Here is a 24,574-nt window from a genome sequence, read left to right on the forward strand (position 1 = left end):
TTAAATCATCAAGTCAGAAAAAAACTAAATCTGGATATAGAGCGATGTAACCTTCAAAATAAAAGCTTTAAAGACGGTTGTGACGTAAAATTTGAACCTTGCAGTGACGGTTAAATACGTCTATGCGTATACATATAAAGCAAAATCATCAAAAATATATATATAAAAAAGTATTTTGATCAATTTGATCAATTTAAATGTTTTTCCTAAATACTCCAGACAGTCTACTATGCCTCCACTAGGGTCGATGTGCATATAGACAGCTGTTAGAGTGTTTATGTTTGCATCTGCATTTGTATATAAGCAAAAGGTGAGATAAATGTGCGCGATGACCATCTATCTATCTCCATGTAGTTTGTGTGTGTGTGTGTGTGTGTGTGTGTGTGTGTGTGTGTGTGTGTGTGTGTGTGTGTGTGTGTGTGTGTGGCATGTAAATCAGGCGGGGTGGCAAAATAAAAGGCACTTCTTTACACATATGCAGGTGTTACATTCTGTAATATAATCTATATATGGTTAAAATGCATCAAATGCAGTAAGTATACACGTTTCATGAAACATTGCCTGTAATTTTTATTGGCTTAAACCCTAGCATAATTAAACATTTCATTCACAAAAACATATGTGCAGTTTACTGACATTTTGTGTAAATTTAAGTATGTAATCAAATTGATTACATACTTAAAGTTACACAAAATGTCATTAAACTGCACTGTCGGTTCAGTCTTACTTTTAAAGTATTAATGAAAGCTTATTTTTTAAAAAGAACACTATGCAAATTAAGGTGGCACCCCATGCCACCGCAGTAGATCCGCCCTGTGTGTGTTTCTAAAGTTTTAATAATTATTATTTTAATTTGAGCTTTTATTTTGGAAAATGTCTATCGGAAGTACAGTGTGTGAGTGCTTGTGTTTTGATGCTGCGAGAGCTCGAGCCTCCAGCAGCAGAAACGCCCAGCATCCTCTCTCCTCTCCTCCAACATCCATCCACCGTCTCCTCCGCTCCTCCGGCTGCGAAGGGGCCGCTCTGACTGGGAAAGAAGAAGAACCAAACCAAAAATGTCCTTTTAACACTTGAGAGAATAACCCAGACGAGACATGGATCCTTTGCATTTCTCTTTCCTCCACCATCTCCTCCTCCTCGCCTCCCTGAGCTCCTTCCCCGCTTCTGCTGACAGGCGATTCGGTGAGTAAATTAACGGGTGATTATTTTCTCCGTGATGAACAGAGCGGAGCTCCGTCCGCGCCCTGTGGAGTTATCCTCAGAGCCATTTTGGAGAGAGACCTGGGGGGCAGACTGTTTCTGTTGTGGTCTGTGTAAATATTGTATCAGCGAACTGCCACGAACCGGCAGGCTGATTCACCGCAGCTTCACCTGAGCGCAGGAAAAACAAACACGGCGATCCTGCGATTCATTTCCAGCGCAATAATCCGCTGTCAGTGTGCCAGAGCTCCCAGGAACATCACAGGAAATCTGCTAGAGCAACACACCATGACACAGTGAAGCGTACACAGCTAAATGAGCTTTTTTACACTGTGAAAACAGGCCTAAATCTGCCAGTCCTGAAGTCTTTGTGACAGCAATGGAACTATTGAATAATCTGAAGAATGCACAAACCAGAAACTCCTGCAAAATATGCTAGTTAATCGTGGTTAGCACATATATTTACATTTTTAAAAAGGAAAGAAATGTAAAAAAACCCAAAAAAGAACCTCAAATATTAAAAATTGGTCTCGGGCATCATACATAAAATACCTAAAATAAAAACTATAACAGCCACAAATTAAATATTTAAATTAATGTAGAGAAAATACCAGATCTTATTAAAATATTGTTTTAAGAATATATTTATTTTTAAAAAAGACTGAAGCTAATGATTCAACACTCAAAATGTAGAAATTAGAAAGAGGGATCGTACACACGGCCCTTCTGGGTTGTTTACACCCGCTTGTAAACAAAAGCAGCCATCAGTGATAACATCACTGCAAAGCAATGAAAAATGGGATCGTACATGCACTCTCAAATTTCCAGCTCTGCGCTCCTGACAGAGGCAGCTATTGATCGGAAATTTAAACATGTGCGTGTGTCTGGAGAAGAGTGCACGCACTCGCTTGCACTGTAGAGTCTATAAATAGAGTCAAATAGCTCATATTCCCCCAATGACTTGAGACCTGGAGCCTGCAAGCATGACTGATACAGAGATTTGCTGTATACGATGGTGAGTACGGGACGAACAGCAGGAAGAAGCTGGTGCTGAGAGGGAGGTGTGTGTATCTATGTATCCAAGACCCTCCTCCTCTTCCTCCTTCTCCTCTTTCCCTGTGATTACATAACCAGCATACAGAGAGTATGGAGACGAGCAGCAGAGACAAAGTCTCCATTTCAGCGTTCATGTGAAGGAGCAGGAATAAACAAATCTGAAATACATCAGACGAGAGGGTTTTACTCATATTAGCAGCACCTGTTATTACTGCTGTCACGTTTGTAGGGACCTGTGGTGCTGTTTTGACATTTCTTCCTTAAAATGCTGTACTGTACCTTTACATTATTTTGCTACTTGACAGGTCTCCAACTTAAAGGGACCATTTAGAGTCATTGAACACCAGCGGCACTGTGAAGCTGGATGCTGTTTTATTTGCATCACAAGAATGTAGGTGGCGTGATTTATGTCCTGCGTCTGGTTTTGCGCTATTTGACTGATCAGTGAGCAGTCGGTGGCATTAACAAGCCGACAGGTGTAGCAATGTTCCAAATGGGGCAAACAAGAAATAATCATCGCTTTGCGTCATCAGTGTCAGCTGGTGGTTCTTGCTAGTGGTCATAATTATCATCTGTAAATTAAGGTCCATCGCATTGTTAGTAGGAAGTTGGGTGCATGCTATGGGTCTCCCTTTGTTTCAGTCTTTTTCCGTCACTGTCTTGGAGAAATATGATTCCTGGGCTTGTTTGTGTAAAGTTGCAGTTGCCACACAGCGCAGAGCAATTTCCAGGAGCTGGAAGCAAATTAAACATGTAAGATTTCAACTTGCTGTTTGTTTTTTTCACGACTGGTTTTGATATTGGGAATATGCTCATAAACATGTACCTAGTTTGATATCCAGAGTTGTTGAGCTGCAATATTTTTCACTGGAGTTATGTTTTTTGCATCCCTGAGTGCTTTGCTCCCATTGGTCACTGTCTTATAGCTCTGGCTTTGGTCTCCACCATGTCCTCAGAGAAATGCCTGGAGTTTATGAATGCTCGGTTATGTTCACCGCTCAGGCTTCTGTTTCTGTATGAGTTTTAGTACTCAATAAGTAGATCTACTCTTTTGTTTTGTTAATATTTTGCATTGAAATATCAAGTAAATCTAGTTTTCTGTATAATTTAATAAAAAAAAAAAGACATTTGTTACATGTATTAAACCTCAAGGGAGACAAAGTGAAAGTAAGTTTCTTTTTCTTTGCTTCTGGCACACTCTGGCAACAATAACCGTCTACTCTTAAACTGCTTCCATCGCAATACTGTTTAAGGGAAACTGAACATAATATTGTGTATCAGAATTGATTTATTTTTCCTTATGTACCCGGACAGTTATTGCACAACTGAATTTATCTTACTTAGGGCCTGGCCATCATACTACAAGGCAATTAAATATATAAAAAAAAGATCATTTAGTTAATCATTTGTTTTACATTTTGTTTCCTTCAATTCAATTTTATTTATATAGCTCCAAATCACAACAACAGTCGCCTCAAAGCGCTTTATATTGTAAGGTAGACCCTATGATAATACATACAGAGAAAAAACCAAACAATCATATGATCCCCTATGAGCAAGCACTTTGGCAACAGTGGGAAGGAAAAACTCCCTTTAACAGGAAGAAATCTCCAGCAGAACCAGGCTCAGGGAGGGGCGGGGCCATCTGCCGCGACCTATTTCATTGGTTACTTTCTCCTAAATTTATTGGGATATCTTAGATTCTGGGATCTCACTAATCAGACTCTACGTTTTAGCAAATATATTACATTCGAGAACATGTGTGTTTGTTAAGAATGACTTCTGAGTATACCGCTGCTATATGACAATTTGGGGTGTTACTTGAAAGCAGCATTAACTTGTTTCATGTTGAATCTATACTCCATCTGTCAGATAAATGTAGGATTGAAGTGAAAAGTCCAAAAATGGAAGTATAGAAAGTGAGTCGCATCTATAAACAGAGACAGTGTTTCCTGGATTTCAGTTAATAACGTTCTCTTTTTTTTTAACCCGCCTCATAAAAGAACTTGAAACTGTAAACATGGATTATATTACCCTGAAAGTGGAGTGGGTTTCATTATCCCTTATGGGACCTGTATATTTTAATTTCTAATCAAAAGTGACTTTACACTGACCTTGTGCACATAATATTCTTTGGATATTTAAAAAGTTTCTGTAATATGCCTTCAGGGACCGGTAGCACCAGGGTGCAGAGGGGATATCAAGACCCAATACTTTCCCGGTATCTCTCATCTCCTGTGTTGCTGCATTACAGCTGTAATATTTCATGTAACATTTAAGGATTGATGGAGTAAATTCATGAGTAGTCAGCAATGACTTTACAATGATCTTGTTAAAAATTTTAAGGCAGTTTATCATGTTGTAATCTCTTTTGCTCAGAGGAAGATGATCAGTTTGTTTAAAGGCACGGGCAATCTCTCGCTTTTTCTCACATGTGTGTGTGTTTTTTCTTTAATGTGTGTGTGTGTGTGTGTGTGTGTGTGTGTGTGTGTGTGTGTGTGTGTGTGTGTGTGTGTGTGTGTGTGAGAAGTCTTGAAATACACAGATAGCTTTTATAAAGACAGGTTTCCACGGTTGGAAAAGGTCAGACAAAGAGTAGATTAGGAAAGATTTTTGCCACTGAAGGAGTTCGATGGAAAAAAGTGTGGGTGGTGAGAAGCGTTTGCCTTGAAAATGAAGGTTTGGTTTCAGTTATTATTCTCTGAACTTTTGAACCAAAACCTCAACATAATGCCAACAAGCTGCTTAAGCACGATCTTTAGCAGACTCTTTCATGTGGCAAGCAATGAAAACTACAGTAATGTTCTTATTGCCCTTCATGTTATTCATTCATTTTGGGCAGTTTAGCTTGTAATCCTAAACCTGAGTAATATTTAGCTTGGCCTGAGAAAGGCAAAGCTAAACTCCTACAGTAAATATCAAATACTAAGCTGCATAGTTAATGTTTACACTAATTATTACCACCTTTACAGTGTGTAATGATGTAATGAAGCAGTTAGCTCATTCTGCCTTTTCCGATTGTGTTTTTAATGAATACAAGTGAGTCAAATGACATTTGTGCTTGTCTTCAAACACCTGGCTGGACATACTTGCTTATTATTTAAAGTATCAGATATTCAAAGACGATGCCTCATTTTCTTTCTCCATCAAAATAACCCAAATCTTCACTTTCTTTGCATACACCTCGGTCTCACACACACTAGAAACTTAAAAAATTCTAGTTTTAAAGTTCAGAGACTGAATAACTTAAGTGAAATATTTTTGCCTTGCAGAGGCAGCAGCAAGATGCTGCAATCCTACCACAGTATTCTACCAAACATCATCCATCACTGCTGATAGTTTCTCTTATGCCCCCTTAGCTGGAATCATCTGTGCTCAGTGATGAAGTGGAAGCTCTTGTGTGGGAACCGTGCCCAGACATACCGCTTGGATCGCCACTTTTTGGGTTTCACTTTTATCTATTTTGTGTTTTGGCTTTGAAGTAGAGATCGGTTGAACAAGATATAGAATGAGTCTTCGATTTCTTTTGATGGAATGGGACATCATCCTGTTAAAATATTGTATCATTTCTACTGGATATAAAATGTGGGCCATTTACTTCAATTTTGAACTTGTATCATAGATGAATGATCCCTGAGAAACTTGGTAATCAATAACACAAAACCAAATAAACAAAAACATTTTTTTTAATCAGAAAAACTCAGGTATCCATTGTTCCTATTTTGTCCGATCAAAGGCCCAAACCAAAAATAATGCAGCTGCTTTTTGGGTAATTAAACAGTTCAAATAATTACTATGTTGTCATAAATGTTATTGGTAGACCAATCAGCTTCTATCATCTTATTAATCTATCATTTATGTTCATGTATCTTGTGCTGGTCACAGTGAGTTTTTGTTGTAAAGGCTCTTTGTGAGTCAGATTTTCCCTCCTGGGATTCCAACTAGTGACTATGCTGAGATGTCATTCTTCTTAATCATTAACCTGGATGTGGAGAAGGTCATCGCTTGTTCACCTGGTGTGACTGTCACCATGGCAACGCTCATTAACTTTTCATTTGTGCTGATAGGTTGGTTGGGTCGGGCCAGGCCTGCAGAGCTACTGAGGTGGTTTACTTTAACTGTAGGTATTTGGCAGATCCATACTGGCTTTATAATAAAGTCCTATTTTTTTTATTTCACTGTCCTTCTTTCATTATTAAATATGCTAATGTTGTTTTTTGGATGATGTTTGGGAAGAATAAAATGAGTGATTATAAATCTGACATCATCATGTGGTGAAGTCTAGCTGGTGTTTCATTTGCTTCAAGGATTTGCCAGAATGACTTGCCATTAATCAATATATCAAGTAATCTGGAGTCTTCTGGAGTCAGTGCAGAAACTGAAGGTGTGATGAAGAGCCTGCCACACTCACTGCTGCCCTGCTTCTTCTTAATCCCTGCCTGCTACAGATTGCTGTTTCTGGCTGTGTTGACTAATATCTCCCCGTTTTGCTTTTTTGTCACAGTGCAGGTGAAACTGAATCTATTCTCAGTGTTATCTCAGTGAATTGTGTCTGCTTGGCCCTGCAGGGTTTGTTGTTCTTCCTGCGTGCAATGATGCTTGGATTCACCAGAGTGCACCCAGTCAGTTCCTGGATATTTATGTCTTCCAACAGTTTCCACACTGAGTAAATGTGTCGTTTTTTTCCATCACTGATGTACATGCTAAACACAATAGAGAGGAGGGAGTCATCAGTTACATGTATGTTTGCTTAGTGTATAGCAGTGATTAGAGGTTACATGTACCTTCAATATCACACCGCTTACATGTGTAATCATATTTATACAAATCGCAGTACAGCTTTTGGCAACTGCTAAATGTAATTTATGTTGTTGAATTTGAAAGTTGTCGCCTGAACATTTGATTGATAGTTCTGGTTTACTACACTTTAAATCTTAAGGAATTTGTACTTACCAGAAAGAATATCAGCAAGTGCTACAAAACAAGAGGTTGAAGAGGAGTATTCATGAACATATTCTTTGCTTATCTCTCAATGATTATTGCTTTTTATGCTAGCTAGCCGTATGATTTTTTTAAAACTTTTCCAGGAACATAGCTTGAAGTAGCTACCAGTGGTTAGCAACATGGCTAATGCTAATAGCAGTGCTACTGTACAAAGCAATACAAAATCCTGTAAATGCCCTTTTTAAACTCCAATAACACATTTTTGCAGTGTGCTACAGTCATATGAAAATGCTATGTTGGAAAGTTGGCAGGCAAGTTTTCTTTTAAGGTAGAGATCAAGTAGAGATAATGAAGCGCTAACGCTAGGCTACGATAGTGCTATATGGTATCATGATTCATCGGGACCATTTAAACTGAATTAAGGCTTAAAGCCGTGCATCATTAGAACTGAGGATACTTTGACTTACTGTATAATGCAGATGGCACCTGTCTGTGTTTTACATATACAGTCTCTGCTGCAATTTAGCTGAATATGAAAAGAAGTTCTAGCAGATAAAGTTTAACAAGTAAAACTTTGTTCAGTGTTCCCTGAAATATTTATTTATACCATCCAACAATGTGCCCTGAGCTTTCCTGTGCATTAAAGTTTTAGATCCAACATTTCAGGTGTTTCTATGTTCTGTTTTACCTCTAAGTAAAGTCTTTTTGAATGCCATTCAAGCTTAACCAAAATAACAATAGAAGACTAAATGATTCAATGTGCCTGCACAAAAAATGCACATTTGGTTCTTGGAAAAATAAAAAATCCACATTCTGCACGGTGCACTCCAGATGTAATGAAGAGCGACAGTAAAGCAGTGCTTTGCTGCTTCATTCAACTAGATGGATCAATGCTGTGGCTTTGAAAAGTCTGTGGAAGAGATGGATAGAGGTGGATGTGGATGAAAAGGATAATAGGAGTAGAGGGAAGGGGACGGAGGGAGTTGTTTTGTGACTGTAGGAGACCGAGGCGGGGATGATGAAGAGAGATTACTTCCAATTTAAGAAGGGGTGTTTGTGCACACCTCCAAATTGGGAAATGGATTTCCCTGCTTTGCTGCAACAAAATAATAATGATTACAAAAAAAAATCCAATACTGTCTTTCCTTCCAAAACCTTCTTTTTGTGTCTGTCTAAATTGTTAGAAGTCATGTCAGGCATGTTGTGATTGATCTTTTCTCTCAGAGCTGAAGCCCAGACAAAATGGGCTGAAAAAACAAAGAGAGAAAAGGAAGCCATAGTACACTACAGGATGCATGTGCCACTTACACATATATACAGTGTAGGTAGACAACACACAGGCTGCCACGAAGGAAGCCCCTTTTTTATCAGCTATGGGAAAAACCTAAAAGTGAGTCAGCCTTTAGACAGACTAAAAATAACAGTACTAAGGCGGGGAAAGCTTTTAAAAGGCTGCGTCTTGCAGCCTCCACTTTTATCTGCTGTCCGGAGATGTAAACACTGCTGCACAGATAACATTGTGTGGTGGAAAACAGAACATTAAAGGAGAAGGTTGAAGGAAATGCTGCGAGTTGTCTGCTGTTAAAGAGACAGAGGGCAATAATTGCACATAGTCAATTCGGGAGTTTGAAAAGAACACGCCTCGCTCCAATGCATAAAGTTTAGCTGCTAGTAAAGTGTATTTAAAGGTTTTATGGGTGCATCTGCTTTGAATATATATAGAAAAAATACCATCCATCCATCTGCCAATGCAACGCTTTATCCAAGTATCTTTCTAATGAATGCGCTGAGTTAACTCTCTGGCCCCAGCCCCTTTCCCTCAAGATCAACAGGTCTCTTATACAAACAGACATATGGCATTGTGGGACATGTAGTGTTTTTTTTCTTCTTCTTTTTTTAAAATGGCCCTGTCAGGAGGCATTAAAGGCCACAGCCTGGACACTGGTCTTTGCTCACAGGGTGAAGCTGATTGAAATTCTGTTCCTCCCGTGTGGCCGCCTTGGCTTCAGTCCACAGCGCGATGCTGCAACCTATTTCACACTCGGCTGCTAAAGAGGGAGGAAACCAGAGAGAAGAAACTTGGGGTGGCAGCAAAAGTCCAAAAGGAGCATGCAGAGTCATCTTCTTTATCATCACCCTCCGACTGACTGGAGAAGCCTTTTACTTGGGAGTGAAATGGGAAAAATGTTTATATTTCCTTACTTTTGATTTTATTTGTTTTATCTTAGTGTCTTCTTTTGGAAGCACAATGAAGTTTATTGTGGACATTTACATTGACTCTGTCATATTTAAAATGTATAGTTTAGACATTAATGTATTAGCAATAATTATCAAAAGAATCATCATCATGATGTTTGTACCCTGTTTGACAACACTTAATATCTTTTAAACATACATAAACGAACTCCAGCTTGTAAAGGAGGTTTTTGTAGAACAGTGAAGTTTGGGTCAAAGAAAAGGACAAATGACTTTTTGTGCATTTCTGTTTATGTGTGCTTTTACTGCATTGGCAGTGTTTGCAAACATTGTTAGTTCAAACCATGACACAGCCTCCACTGTGCTTTACAGACAGCTGTAGACACTCACCTCTCTCTCCAGCCTCTGTACATTAAGAACAATTTGACCCAAAAATCTTATATTTGAGTTCATTACTCCTTCACAACCCGTTGCCACTGATTTTAAGGCCAGTTCATGTGCAGTTTGGCATACCTCAGCCTTTTCTCCTTAGTTCCCTTCCTTAACAACATCTTTTTGAGAGCTAATATTGCATTGAGACCATTTCGGATGAGATTAGCTGAAGCGAGAATGCGCTTCTCAGGTCCTGTTGTAGGTCTTTGCTAATTTTTTCTTAAGGACATTTCTTTTAGATAATGTTAATTGGCTGTAGACAGTTAGACAGTTTAGGCCTGGAACTTTTGTCCTATACTTTCCCCAGAAATGTAAGGACACAGTGCACATAATACAGTGTAAAAAGTGTGAAAGTAGCCAATGTCCAAAGAAAGAGACCCTGGAGAAAGTGTGAACCAAAGTATAAAGAATTTAGAGGTTTGATGCGTTCACATAGTTTTAAACATGTGAGATCTACTCTGACACCCCCCCCCCCCCCCCCCCACGCACACACAAAAAAAACAGTGACACAAAAATCAACCAAAAACCCAGAAAAAGCTAATCTGTACAGCGTTTGGTTTTCCAACATTGTAATTCCCTGCTATTTGTTAGCATCTTTGTATCCATTTACTTGCTTGCATATTTTTTTGTTCTTTTTATGCTTTTTATGCAGAAAGTGGTCCAAATGCTGCACGAACGCCTCAAAGCTGCCGTAATGAAACTCGGGCTCTTTGTAAACAGCATTTCTTTCTTATGTGTCTTGGCTTTTAACAAGGTTTCCTCTGCTGGAAACTGCTGTGATTTATTCATCTTTTTTTCCGCAGAGATGTAAACAAATACAGCTGTGGGCGATTCTCCTTTTAATTACAAAAAAACAGAAACATAAAAAATATCCGGAAAACAAGACTCAAGCTTATGGCAAATGGCTTTGCTCTGTTATGTCTCCATCAGACACAAACTGCATCATGGGTAAAAAGAAGTGAGCTGGAACTCCGAAAGGGTCCTTGATTTATTTTCACTTCAAAACAGCAAATAAGTTGTTGTGCATTTCTTCTCTAAGTAAACTTTTCGCATGTAAACAGATTTTTGTTAACAAAAGTTATATTTCAGACATTTACAGTCTTGTTATGACGCAGCATTTGGCACAGAAAAATTAGGCTTCTGGTATTTATGCTGCTTTTAGATGTTCCCCACACATTTATGCAGCACATTGCAGTGATACATGCCATTTTCCACTTGACAGATACAGTACAGTAATACAGTAAGTTTAGCGTCCCACGTCGTGCAAGTTCATGTAATATTTTAGAAGTTTGCTTCTGTTTGAAAATGAGTCAACTGGAAATAATAAAAGTCAACACGAGGGGATTTTTGAACCTTTGTTTTTCTGGTTTGACCTACTGAAATGTGTTATGTAGTGTGTTTATAGCACTTAATATCATGTTAGCTTAATTATGAGCTAGCTAGTTTAGAGAACATTTGTCAGTAGAAAAATCTCTATAGATTTTATCTCATAAATATGCTTGACAAATTTAAGGTTTTTTAGACTGATGTTGATATTTGGTGATTTAGAAATCAGATTCACAAAGCATATATTATATGCAGTTATTTATTAGTTTTTAATAAGATGATATGACAGGTCTGTTTAAGAACAATCTTGTTATAATGGTATAATAAGTGGTGGATTACTGGTTTGTGCTCTACTTGACTCTGCTCACATCAGCTGCTTGTTTGTAAAATTTGAAACACGTCTTGCCAACAGGGAGATTGCACAGCGCCCTCCGGTGGACAAATTGTGCAACATCTACACTAACTTTTCAAGGGTGTTTTCCTTTTGTAATGTTCCTTTATAATGTATAATGTTCATTTTGGATAAAAAGTTATTACTTTTTATAGCAAAACTGAGTTGTAAATGAACACAGATATACAGTCACACACTTCTTGTCAAATCTGTAATTACGTTTTTTAGGCTATTCTTAATATAAAATGAACGCTTCTTGTATATGCATTGGGAATAATTTGGGGAATTGTGGTTTGTTGAACCATAATCGTGAAAAGGTGACCAAATGTCCCGCGATCTGTGTGTGACACTGTGGATGGAGCAAAGCTGCACCTGCAAAAAAATAGAGCAACATTGCAGGTGCAAGTTTAAAACCAAAAGTCATCATCTGGAGAAACGTGGGCAGTACGGTCTGTAGTCTAACTTCTGATTTCTGAGCTGCGGTTTTGTGCAGTGCTATGTAGTAGGAGTACTGCTAATATTTATTATAGCTGTGGGGGGTAGAGGATAGTGGTAGATTTACAGTTACAGTGTGGTTAACCTCGCTGACTTTTGTTGTTTGCAACAATCAGACACTCTCAGGTTTTCTCGGTAGAAGGCTTTTATTGTCAAGCCGTTTCAGGAAGCAGACTTAATGCACATGGCTTACACCTGCTTCTACTAAACAGATCCACTCAATCCTCTGCAGCACTTTGTTTTTCCTCTGTGATGCTTTAGGTTAAGGTTTCTTTTAACAACATACACACAGATAGTTTTCATATTTTTATCACCAGAATCTGAGTCAGATGTTTGCAGACAGAGAAGACTGATTAAAAACCTTAAAGCAATATCTCGCTCCATTCTTATTGAGCTCCGTGGAGAGCACCGAGCCAACTGCTGCCCAACTAATCAACACTGCTAATGTATAATACTGTAAATCCTGTTTGTGTTTGCAGAACATTATGTTACACAGCTATTTCAAGATTGCAGGACAGAGACGGGCAGGCACAGAGACATCAAGTGTAACAGTATCCTGTATGCTGCCAGATCTCCTGCAAGTGGATAGAATAAAATATAGCTGCCTCTTCTCCTTTCCCAGCGGAGCAGTGAAGGAGCTGGTTCGATGCATCATCCTGTTCCCCCCTCGCCCCGGAGTTAACTCTTGATAACTGCAGGCTTTTGCTGCCCACGGCTGACAAATGTAGCAATATATAAAACTCCCCAAGGGATGACGTCTTAATAAGTCACTTATTCTCACTTTGCGGTCTTAAAATAGAACAGTAATTGAGAGGTGCACATATCTCAGTTACTCCAGTAAAGCCAGAATTAAAGAGCTGTTTCAAACAGATGTTGTCTTTTGGAATTTGCATGCAAGTAGATTTGCATGAAAAGTTTCGAGAAAGAAATTTGTGGAAAAATAGTATTCGACTGAGAATACCCAAAAGAGGTAATATTGCAAACATCTGTGTAAACTAGTTCCATGTGAACCTGCTAAGTAGTTGTTGTTTGTATCTTTCTCTGCTAACAGGTTGCCTTTTCGAGAACGAGCTGTGTTCACCGTATGAGATCTGCGTCAACGGTAAGCAAGCTTTATCTAAGTACAACTAAACACATATCGATTGCAGTATACATGAAAAGGCACTACAGATGGTTTCTGATGCTTGGGAGGAGAGAAAATATGTCCAGAGGTTTCATCTTATCCAGCTAACTTCAGGGTTAAGCCTGGATTTTCAGTTCTACAAAAGTGGTGGAGATCGCCTTGGTAACTTATGCTGCGAACCAGAGTGATTTTTCATATCTCCAGATTAGAAATCAGCAGATAAGAAATCCTTGGTTACTGACAAATCAATATTCTGTTAAATGTCTGTGTCAAATCTAATGTCTTTGTTTTTCCTGTTGAACATCAGTATTGAATATAGATTTTTAAATGCAACTTTGTTCCATGATTGTTTGTAATAATAACAATACAATTAAGTAATACTTAATTAATATACAGTTTAATAGTACAGCTTCATCTTCCTTTGAAAAATCAGCCACTCTGTTGCCACTGTACATATCAAGACTTGTGATTGGTCAGATGCTGCCAACACTACTCTTTTCATGCGAACGTAGAGGAGAAACCTTGAGTTAGCTGAGTTAGCTTAGCAAGATAGTAATCAGCATCATGTAAAGCTTGGCCTTACAGCCAGTGTTAGGGTAAGTAAATCTAGATAACAGAGAGATGCCCTGGGTATACTGAACTTGTTAAACACCAAAATTTCTAAAAATTAGTATTTCTGATGCATCTTTTATGATCACTACTCAGAGCTCTATGGCAAATTTTGCTATTCCTATCAACTAAATTACACCTATATTCTTTGAATGGCATTTTTTAAATTGGTGAGTGATTATGAAAAAACCCATTGTGTTTTTGATGTCTTTTTGTTCTGCAAAATGCTCTGAAACATTTGAACTTTCAACCCTTGAAAATTTATTAGCCTTAAGCTGGTGAAAAACAAAATATCAGATTAATATGAGAGAAATGAGAACAAGTGTTCTGTTGCACCACTTATCACTCAATTATGCGTTATGATTTTAGATATAAAGTATGTCTGATATTACATGATTGAGTTAGATACATATTCAACTCCCTGGGAGGGAATTAGCAATAGACACCAAGCAATTTTCTTTATTCCAGGTGATAAACATGTTTATTTCTGCTTTGAAGTTGTGTATTTTAAGATGAGTACTTGTGACGATTAACTCACTTCTGGGGTCAGCATCAAGAGGCCGTTGATGGAAATGCAGTTTTCTGTATTTACGTGTGTAATTTATCTTTTTAAACCTGGAGTTTGTGCTCAGATTAAGAAAACACCTGGACTTTGTAGTAGTCAGAAGGCCCCTGAACAACACTGTTGTCCATAACAACTTTTCAAATGTTGGCTTACTATTCACATTATGCAAACACGGTGTCAATGTGTGCATTATTAGAAAATTCATGCTGCCCTCTTTAGAATCAAGTGTTGTGTTTTATAATTACACACAGTCACAGCTGCCTTACTCTTTCCCTTGCTGCCTCTCTGGCTACGAGAGGAAAGACACCCCTGCTGAGAATCAACCTAGAATTTAAAAAAAGAAGCCCAAAACCTGAAAGCCGGTCACAGAAAATGTCTTTTTGAATCCTGGAAACGTTTTTATCTCATACTTAACTGGGTCTGGTGGGAAGATAACCACGTTACCCTGCAGAGTTCATTCTAGATCTCTATGGCCAGCCTTTTGTTTTCTGTAACCAGCGATCATCAGGATGCATCGGTTTACTGGGAAGCTATCAGCTGTGCAGAACAGGCTTCCCTTATCAACAGCTCTGCAGGATTTAAGGCACAGACAGAGCCAGCAGAGATAACAGAATGGAATAATATATGTTATGATGTCATTAAGCATGTGAATGGTCTGTTAGGAGGTACAGGTGCGTGCCCAGCTGACCGGCAGGGTGTGTGTGTGTGTGTGTGAGATTTATTCGCTTGGTCATTTCCTGTCCTTTTAAAAATGCGCTCCGTAATCTTATTCTGACAAAACAGGAGGGAGTGAAAGACAAAGCGTGTGTCTCCTGTGGTGAGAAAATCATTATGTCCACGGTGGATTTTATATTTAGCTGAGCTCAGGCGGGCTCTCCGTCTGTGTTGTTGTGACTGCCTCCAGTAACATCCGTCATGTGTCATCTGCAACATGTAAATTGGGTCTCAAAGAAGTGATGGAGGGAAATGGCAGCTTTACAAGTAAAAACATGTTGATGGCTGTATACAATAAATAAACTGCATCATGTTTCTTTTTCTATTTTAAGGTTAATTCAATCTAAAGCAGGAAACCTTGTTTTTTTTGACCCGATGACTTGCTTTGTCAAAATGATGTAACGTTGGTGGCTTATGTGCCCAATTTGTTTTTGCCTTTTTATTAGATAAATATGTATGTTTTCATGCCTGATAAGGAGATATTGGCTGGAGCCTGTGCCAGCTAAAACTGTGCAGCATGATTTAAGCGGCAGATGAACGCACATCAGAACAGGCTTGCAGCTAAATCCTCAATCGCCACCCTTGTAGTTTTCAGTCCTTGGTAGGCAACTTTCTCTGACTCAGACAAAGAAATGTCCTTTTTTTGGTTACGTGGCAAAATTACGATACTAACAGCTAATTTACTATTGTACTGAAAGACGTTTGTGTCCTCAATTGTAGAATATAAAGTACAAATTTTGCCTTTATTTTGAGCTTAGCTTTACATTTGTTTTACTTCATGAGTGGGTCTTGTATGGCGTGGGAATGGGCCCTGACCCTTTAGTGCTTGTCCCATTCTTTGGTAGCCCCTAAGCATATTTATGTATGTAATCGGTTTAGTTATCTGTTTGTCAGCAGTATAACGTTGGTCGTTTTTAAGATATCATGTTTAATTTTTATGGGATGGTAGATACAGATGGTAGAGCTCAAGCTCAGTGCAGAGGGTGAGGCAGTGGTGGGTGTGGGGTCTTGTGCGTGAAGATAGAATATGATAAAGGTTATTTTTCTTGTTTTGTTGATATCTAAAATTTAAAAGTAAAAAATGATGAAACTGAAAACAGCTCGAGGTGATTTAATTTTGGTGAAAATCGGGTCAAAGTCAAAGTCCAGTTCACGTCCTTCAGGGAAGTTGCATTCTCCTGTTTTTCTGTTAACCAGCTTTAGAATCACAAACTGAAGACCATAGACAAGATTTTTTAAAATTGTATAATTACTGTTTGTATTTTGATCGTGAGAATTTGCGTAATTATGATGAAGGAACTGACCTCCCAGCCCACTGTTCCTTCAGTGGGCTGGGAGGAATTTCCCCACGGGGATCAATAAAGTATACATTATTATTGCTATTATGATAAGCCAGCAGAGCACTGTTCCTCTGAGGTCTCATGGTGTCTGAGGGAGCTGTGATGGACTGTAAAGTGTTTTCAAATGTGATGCTCACATGGCGAAGCATGACTCTACATGAGAAGGGTTGACTATGGTTCAGGAGGTAGAGCAGGATATTTAACAATTGGATGGTTTGGTGATTCAATTCCTGGCTGCTCCAGTCTGCAAGTGTCCTTTGGCAAGATACTGTGTTCATCATTAGAGTGTTAATGTGTGATAGAAAGCACTAAGATGTAGAAAAAAAGCGCTTCTGTGTGAAAATTGGGTGGATGAAACATCCATTTACCATTTATAAGTTGGCAGTGTTGGCTGTTGAGCTAATATTCACGAGTCAAACAACAACAGCATCTGCTGCAGACCTGCAGAGTCTTGGAACTGTTTGGGACTCTTGCAAAGCTGCGAAAAAATCTTTCCGTATCCGACACAAAACACTTGCCAGAGCACTCAAAAGCGCCTTTGTTATTGTTCTTGTAACAGTAGGTGTCTCCAGGACAACATTTTGCAAAAAAAGCATTCTCAGCAGGTCAACCCAATAATGGTCTCACTGTTTCAAATGGTAAAAAGAAGCAAAGTTGTACCTTTTTTCATCACGGCTCTGTAACTATGGTCAGACAGCAGCTAAACAGGGGGAGAAGGATCTCAGCTCTTCTGCACATTTCACTGGTGCACACAGTTTTGTGAAGTGTGTGGTTTTTTTGCCTCACTGCCTTTGGGTAGTAAATACAATTTATTGCTTTGCCTCTTTCATAGATCTTTAGGAGCCTCTCGGCTCTCACTTAGATGGTTGTTTAGTGTTCACTGTGCTGCGTTTCTCCAGACGAAAAGGTGTCCAGCTTTTGAGTGGTCATTTCCCAACACTAACACGATGTGTTTCTCCTTATTTACGTGTTCACATCGCATCTATCAACTTGGGCATTAAAATGATTTACTGGCATCACTGTGGGGGTGCTGTTTGTCAGTTTGGCCACACTTTGAGTTTGAAAGAGACTGAAAAGCTCCTCGTAGCTGAGTCATGTGAAGCGAGGCTCTCATGGGGGAGAAGCTACGGTGACTGCACCTCCAGCCATTGTTCTCATGCACAGTGTGTCTGACCTGCCTCAATAGCTGCTGTCAAGCTGCTGCCGTAGACAATGCGAGCCTGTTGTGTTGGTGATTGGCAGCTCAGGCTCTATGAAGACACACCGCAACTCTGATTGCCTGAGCTGGCCATATACTCTTTGCAAGAAACAACAAAACACTGACTGAGCCTGATATTGTTTAGCTGAGGACATTGTCTCCCTCACTACATTTTTCTGCATCAAAAAGAAAGTGTATTAGCTGAAATGATATCTCAATACTCTCAGGAAGCAGGGTGTTCGTTTTATCTGACGACTGGGAACTATTTGAATGCTGGAAAAAGGTGACAGCTGCTCGTAGATGAACACTATAAAAAGATTATGTAAAATAAAAGGTAACCTAGAGTTCAGGCTTTTTTGTATTATTAACTATATTTCCATGTATGTTTGTACACTTTTCTTTTTAAAATTTATGACCGAAACAAGTTTTTTAACTCTCCTGACATTGGATCATAAAATCAGGAATAGATGTTTGCTAGATTAAATAAGTAATAATAATAATAAACACCTTCACTGTAACTTTCATACATTGCAAAGTCACCCAGTAAGGTGAATTGGACCCTTTGTAAACTAGAACTGGAGGAGTCCAGAGCACCCACGGTATCACTCAGTTTCCATGGATTGACGCAATACTCCACAGTTCAGTAAGAAGTGATGATGGAGTCCACCCACCTCTGTGGACTTTTTGCTATTTTCAAGCAAGTGACCTTGACATTAGCGGGTATAAAAGGAAAAAGGGCGGGCAAACTGAGCAGCACGACGCAGCTTGGTCGCCGACTTGACATTTTCATTGTGATTGTCATTTCAGCATTGCCGCATTTAGAGCCAGAACATTGAACGCCGGGGTCAGCTTTATTACGCTGCAGAAAGTCCCTGTCACAACAACAGACTGACACAGTAGTGAGTTATCAGACAGTGTTATCTAAGTAAGAGGGTCTAATTTACTCCCGTTGGAGGTGTGATCAGGAATTAAGTGGTAATATTATGAAAACAGGCCATTTTATCACTTCACGTATCGTATACGGTAAACTGTCTAAATTCAGTCAGATGCAGCGATTTAATACATAACCATCTGTACAGACAGACATTTTTTGTAGTGTAGAAGCTTCTGCTGGTGTTCATTTTTAGCCCCAGCATGCATCTGAGTCTGGCCATAGAGATAAGAATGGCTGCTTGAACTTACAGTTTTCTAACAGTTTTTGAAGTAAGGATGCAACTGTGAGTACTTTAATAAAGTAATAATGTAAAGATTGTATTTTTTATTAATTTATATTTTTGATATTTAGTCCATTGACTATCCAAAAGCAAAATACTTAATTATTATTCATCAGAGCCTTACTGGATCTGAATTGGAAATGGTGATTCTGGTAACCCATTTCATCAGCTGTTAATCAATTAATTTTATTATTCATTCCTTAAAATGAAGCTGCCTACTCACAATCTCTACCTGAAGTTTTTCCAAGTTTTTCTTCAGTATTTGAAAAAGTAAAACCTCTTTGGCCCCAAAACATTTTCAGAAAACAGACCAAATGCACAACCAGCCTAATAAAATATTCAGGTTCAAGACTCAGTTTTGGCTCCGATGGATTTAGACTCCTGGAGGGTTCATATTTGTAAAACTTGCAGAGCTCCAGCAAAAGTATTTCAATATAAAAGTGGTAACGAGTACGACTGCAGTAAAACAACTAAACACAATCGAAGCAGGACATTTGCTTTCCATGTTAAAAGTGCTGTAAATAATAAAACTACAAACCCATTAAACTAGCTTCATTTTAATCCTATCCTATTTTAATCTTTTACAGTCTGTTTTTCTTTTTCATTTTTTGTAGCTCAATATCAATTTTAGATATTGAGGATATAAATGTATTATGTCCATCGACAACATCAAAGTGCTGAAATTATTAAACTGTTATTAAATCCAATATTGACTTTTCTTTTTGTTGAGGTCGTGTATCACTGAGCTTCTGAGAGCAACGTGTGACTCCTTAGATGTTTTGCTTTCTTCACTAGGAGGTTGCAAATTTAATGAGATGTTGATGAAAATGGCTCCACGCTGCTCAACGTGATTCATAAAGTGAAACATACCTGATTGAATACACAGGTGAAAATCAATTGCAGATAATCCTGTAAACTTCACATCGGTGATTTTGTCTCACATCAAACTGCTTGTCCTGTGTTATAAATTCAAATTTCACCTAGCACCGCAAAGTTAACGGGATTCGACACACAGGTATTCCTCAGGATACAGCTCCCATCGGGTTCATCGGTACAGACTGTGTTAGAACATCAGCGTAAGACAGACAGCAATCCAGGAGAAAAAACAATTCTCACCAAACGTGTGGACGTCTGTGAGGAAAAAGGTGTTTTTTCCAAGCTTATAGTCCAGTTGGAACATGCCTTTCATCTCCCGCTCTGTGATGGAGTCTGTGCTGCCCTCCAGGTGTTGATTGGGTCCCTTGGCTTTACTGTCAGAGCTGTAATAGAGCTCACATTGAAGAAGCTTGCTCAGCACAGAAATACTGATTTCCAGCAGAGAGTATGGCCTCCAGGCGCTCTTTAATTGACATTGGTTAACTAAGCTATAAGAAAGCTTATTCTCAACTGCTTACTGCAGGCTGAGTGCTGTTGTGGCTTTGCTAATAAGAGTGTAAAAACGGTAATAGCCTGTGATTTTTAGTTTAGGTCAAAAGACCAGGGGGGTCTTCACAAAAGCTGATTATACAAGTACAAGAGTGCAAATATGATGTGTTTTTCTAGACTGGTTTACTTTAACCATATAGTGTTCTTTTTGTGAACATCTAAACAAAAGTTAGGACACTTTAACAAATTACCTGAGGAAAATTTACGTGACTTCACCCCTAAAAAGCAAGGTGAACCTTCAAGGGCGTGCACTCCTGGACCTCTGCTTTCATAGGTCCCTGAAAGTCCTGCTTTCGCTACTCGCAGGTGCACATCAGCAATTTCACTATGGATCTTAAACTTGTACATAGGACAAACATCAAGTTTTGTGTCACAATGTCCAACAGAATAATAATGAGAGCTGGCTACAGTCCTGTGACCAAATGGCACAGTGTCCAAGTCCAAAGGCAGTGCGTCATGCCAGGGGCATGTCATTTTATTATCACCAGTCACTGGATTTTGCCTTCCAGTGTCAGCCTGTCCGTATGCAGTTCGGACAGTTCGGCAGTCCCTGAGGGAGAACGTTCTCCGCAAGCAACATGAAATGTGCCTTCATGTGCTCTCACACAGCAAATTGAAAAGGCAGGAGATTTTTGGCAAGAACAGCTCAATCTTCACTCACCACCTGCCCCACACACCAGATTCTCTTTATTTATTTTTATTTTATTTATTTTCCACTTTAACACCAAACAGCAACTCTTCATGTTTTACGAGGGCTCCATAAATATGCAAAAAAAGAACCTCAAGCTCATTAATAGAATAATAATAAGTTGTTTGTCCCAAAACGAATTATTGTCATATATGTATATATATATATATATATATATATATATATATATATATATATATATATATATATATATATATATATATTAGGGGTGCAACGATACACAAAATTCACGGTTCGGTTCGGTTCGATACTTTGGTGTCACGGTTCGATATTTTTTCGATACAAAAAAAATGTTCATGCATTTTTAATTTGTCATTTATTAAAATTATAAATATATATTTTAACTCAAAAGTACATGTGGCGTGGGTGTGGTCCTTGGCCAGCTGCAGAGGAGGCGTGACGCAGTGAGCTCCCGGGGCGGCGCAGGGGCGGGGTGAACAGGTGTGCTGGGATCTGACAGTGATTGTGTCTCTTTATGTGTTGGCAGTGACAGACGGAGACGGAGGTGACAGCAGAGAAAGAGAGCGCGGAGTATATGTGTCTACGTACAACCCCGAGCTTAATAAAAAGTTCTGCACTGTCAAAGTCACTCCGGCTGGTATTTCTTGGGTCCACCGTTACAGTACAGTTTTTAAATTTAACCCTAACCCTAACCCTTGTGCGCGTTTTTTATTTTGACAGCGAATGCGCACCTGCGGACCACTTATGTGCAGCCCTGGTTATTTAGCTCGTCATATTGCAGCCACAGAAATTATTTTGTCCATGAAACCATAAAGCTGCACTTTCTTTTTGCCTTATAGTCTGATTTGTCATAACTTCTCCGTTTTGTGGTAAGCTTTTATTTGGCTGTCACTTCTTCACCCTGACCTGTCTTATTTGGCTCAGCAGAACTGAAATGCTTTTACACGCGCACTCACATAAGCTCAGCGATTCTCTGCGCGATCAACCTCTCAAATGTTTAAGCTTGCTGCGGGAGATTTCACTTGTCATGTTTGCATAGTAAGCTAACGATTAATAAGACGATGTCAGAGGAATTGGTGCACAAATTATCATCACTCACAGATCAGTGCTGTCGCTCTCTATACACAGTTCGCACGATTGCAAAGTGAAAGCAAAAAAACAAGCGCAAATTCAAACGCGACTTCAATATGTCACATATTGACAGTGGCTCACCGATGCCAATGACATAATTACCCAGCTACATTTCTGAAAGAATGCAAAAGCATTGACATATATTTTTCCTACAATAGCCCGACGGGCAGGGAAGAGATAGATTTTGGTAGCCCGACTGAAAAAATCGCTAGCTCCGGGACGTCGGGCTAGCGATATTGCGAGCCCTGTATCTGATTGAGGAATCACTCATCTTTGGAAAAGAGAGTTTATTACAGAGAAATGGCTCTTTCCAAAATAAAAGCTATACTATCCGCTTCTTCTGGGCTATATTCTCAGCAGCATAAGGAGAATCATGTGCTAACGGCTGTTTAAATGACCCGGGTAAAGTTAGTAGCATGCTTGTTGTTTTTGTCTTTGCACTAGGATGATGTCGGTGTAAATGTGCAGTCATATTCGTTGTGTTCCCACTAGTGCTTTCAGGTTAATCTCGTTGAAATGACCTTAACGCCACAACACGGCAAATCTCTGTTAACGAGCTACCGCCGATCGCTCCGTGCATGGGGCTAGACGGCCAACACGTTAACGAGCTAACTGCGCTAACACACTAGTTCACACCAATGTAATTGAGCATTGCATGGCACATCCAACATACTGTTTTACTTTAGTCCATGACTCGCTTACCTTCAGGGTCATACGTCACATGAAAACCAAAATAATTCCAAACGCCAGATCTGAATGAGGGTCAATTTGCCTGTTGCAAGGAGAGCTTAACTTCTGTCTCGCTAGCTTGCCCTGTGCTCTTCCTTCTGACTATGCTGTCTGTGTGGAGCGCTCAGTGGATCTGCGCTCGACAGTGCAGCCTAGGCGGAGTAGTCGAACACAGATTCACTGAGCGCTCAACACAGACAGCATCGTCAGAAGGAAAATTGATAAAATAAATTACAAATGTTGTATTGTTCGATACATATGCGTACCGAACCGAAAGCACTGTATCGAACGGTTCAATATCGATACGAATATCGTTGCACCCCTAATATATATATATATATATATATATATATATATATATATATATATATATATATATATATATATATATATATATATATATACATATATATATATATATATATATATATATATATATCCTTGTATCAGCCAAGATGGGCAATGTCAGCTCTTGACGGAACAACAACAACACACAGAAGGCCCTGTGACAAAGGAGGGTGCTCTGTTTCGCCCCCTCCACCCTGTTTCTCCTTGATTAGCTGCGAGGGAGCTAAAAAGCACTCGGTGGAGATTGCCATGGCAACAGGCGTGAGAGGAGCAGGGCTTTACTGGCCCATTACCCATCTGCGCCCTGTTGCATACTGTTTCTCGAACATCCATTTCAACAGTCGACATCCCGCCCAGTCTGGAATCTGACTCAAATCTGAATTTGCTTCTCACTGGTCATATTGTTGATTTTCAGCATATCTTCTTTCATTTTTAAAACATGTATAAATCAAAACCTTTACCGCTAATACATGACACTGCATGAAGTCGCTTCACTGGAAAAAAAAAATTCAAAGTCAGATCAAAGCAAAACCTCCCTGAAAAAGAAAAGTTCTTGGTGCTTTTGCTGTCAGGAAGTGCTTCATTAATGGGAGCTGTGGTCAGGATGCGGCGTTAACGCTCAACACTTCACTGGAGTTGGAAGCATATTTGTTTAATGATTTCACACAGCCCCCACCGTCACTGGCTTATTTGCTCTATGCCTGTCTGATTTGACTAATTGGCCAGTGTGGGTGGTGTTATTGATCAAACGTGTGTAGCTTGAGAATCTTTTGAGGGAAATTTCTGCAACTATACTCCCTTCATCTTATAATAGAGCTGCTTTGAAGCCATGTCCTTGTAAACAAACTAATGACAAAGTGATATTTGTTTGAAAATTGGAGACCATCTCATAGGTCAAACTAGACCAGGGTTGGTTGATCTGTGGATAATTTGGTCTCTAGGTTTGTTGTTATATATACCAGGGCGGTGCTCATCAAATTGCCATACCGCATGTTGGTGGCTGATGGATTATTTAGTGGCCAAATGAAGAGTTCCTGCAGTTGCTGTTTTCACCCCCATACAATGTTTAGTCGGCTTAAGTGAATGCTTACATTGGCTTAATCTGCTGCTGGATACTATCCCTGGTGGGAGATATACGTCTTCTTCACTTGACAAAGTCTTGGGTTTGACCACTTCGTTCACCCCATTAAAGTTTTTTCCATCTCTGCGATCGCTGTCCTCTGCCTGGTGGTCTTGGGCCTCTCGGCTAGCTTTTTGAATTCTTTCAAACCATCTTGGCCTCCTGATCTGACATCCGGTCTTCTTGTACAGGTACTCATTAGAGATCTTTTGTAGCCAGTAGATTTTACAAAGACAGCTGTTGTGGAAAGTGTCACTTTTGTACATGTCCTTCTGCACTACCCCCCCACACTCAGATGAATATAATAATACTGACATAATGTTGCTCATATAGAGTTTCATTATGGTT

At 39.3% G+C, this 24,574-nt stretch overlaps 1 protein-coding gene across 2 annotated transcripts in view; it reads left to right on the forward strand.

Annotated features, from left to right (window-relative positions):
- Nucleotides 1-898: 898 nt before the first annotated feature.
- The window catches only part of LOC113010403 (receptor-type tyrosine-protein phosphatase N2-like), a 233,130-nt gene continuing 209,454 nt past the window's right edge, over nt 899-24,574 (forward strand). For both annotated transcript variants that reach the window (XM_026149408.1, XM_026149409.1), the window contains exons 1-2: nt 899-1,182; nt 13,092-13,142. In XM_026149408.1, coding sequence (XP_026005193.1) covers nt 1,095-1,182; nt 13,092-13,142 — 139 coding nt within the window. In that variant the 5' untranslated portion in view covers nt 899-1,094. The remainder of the gene's footprint in view (nt 1,183-13,091; nt 13,143-24,574) is intronic.

The sequence above is a fragment of the Astatotilapia calliptera genome, chromosome 18 (assembly GCF_900246225.1).
Source record: "Astatotilapia calliptera chromosome 18, fAstCal1.2, whole genome shotgun sequence".
NCBI classification, from domain to species: Eukaryota; Metazoa; Chordata; class Actinopteri; order Cichliformes; family Cichlidae; genus Astatotilapia; species Astatotilapia calliptera.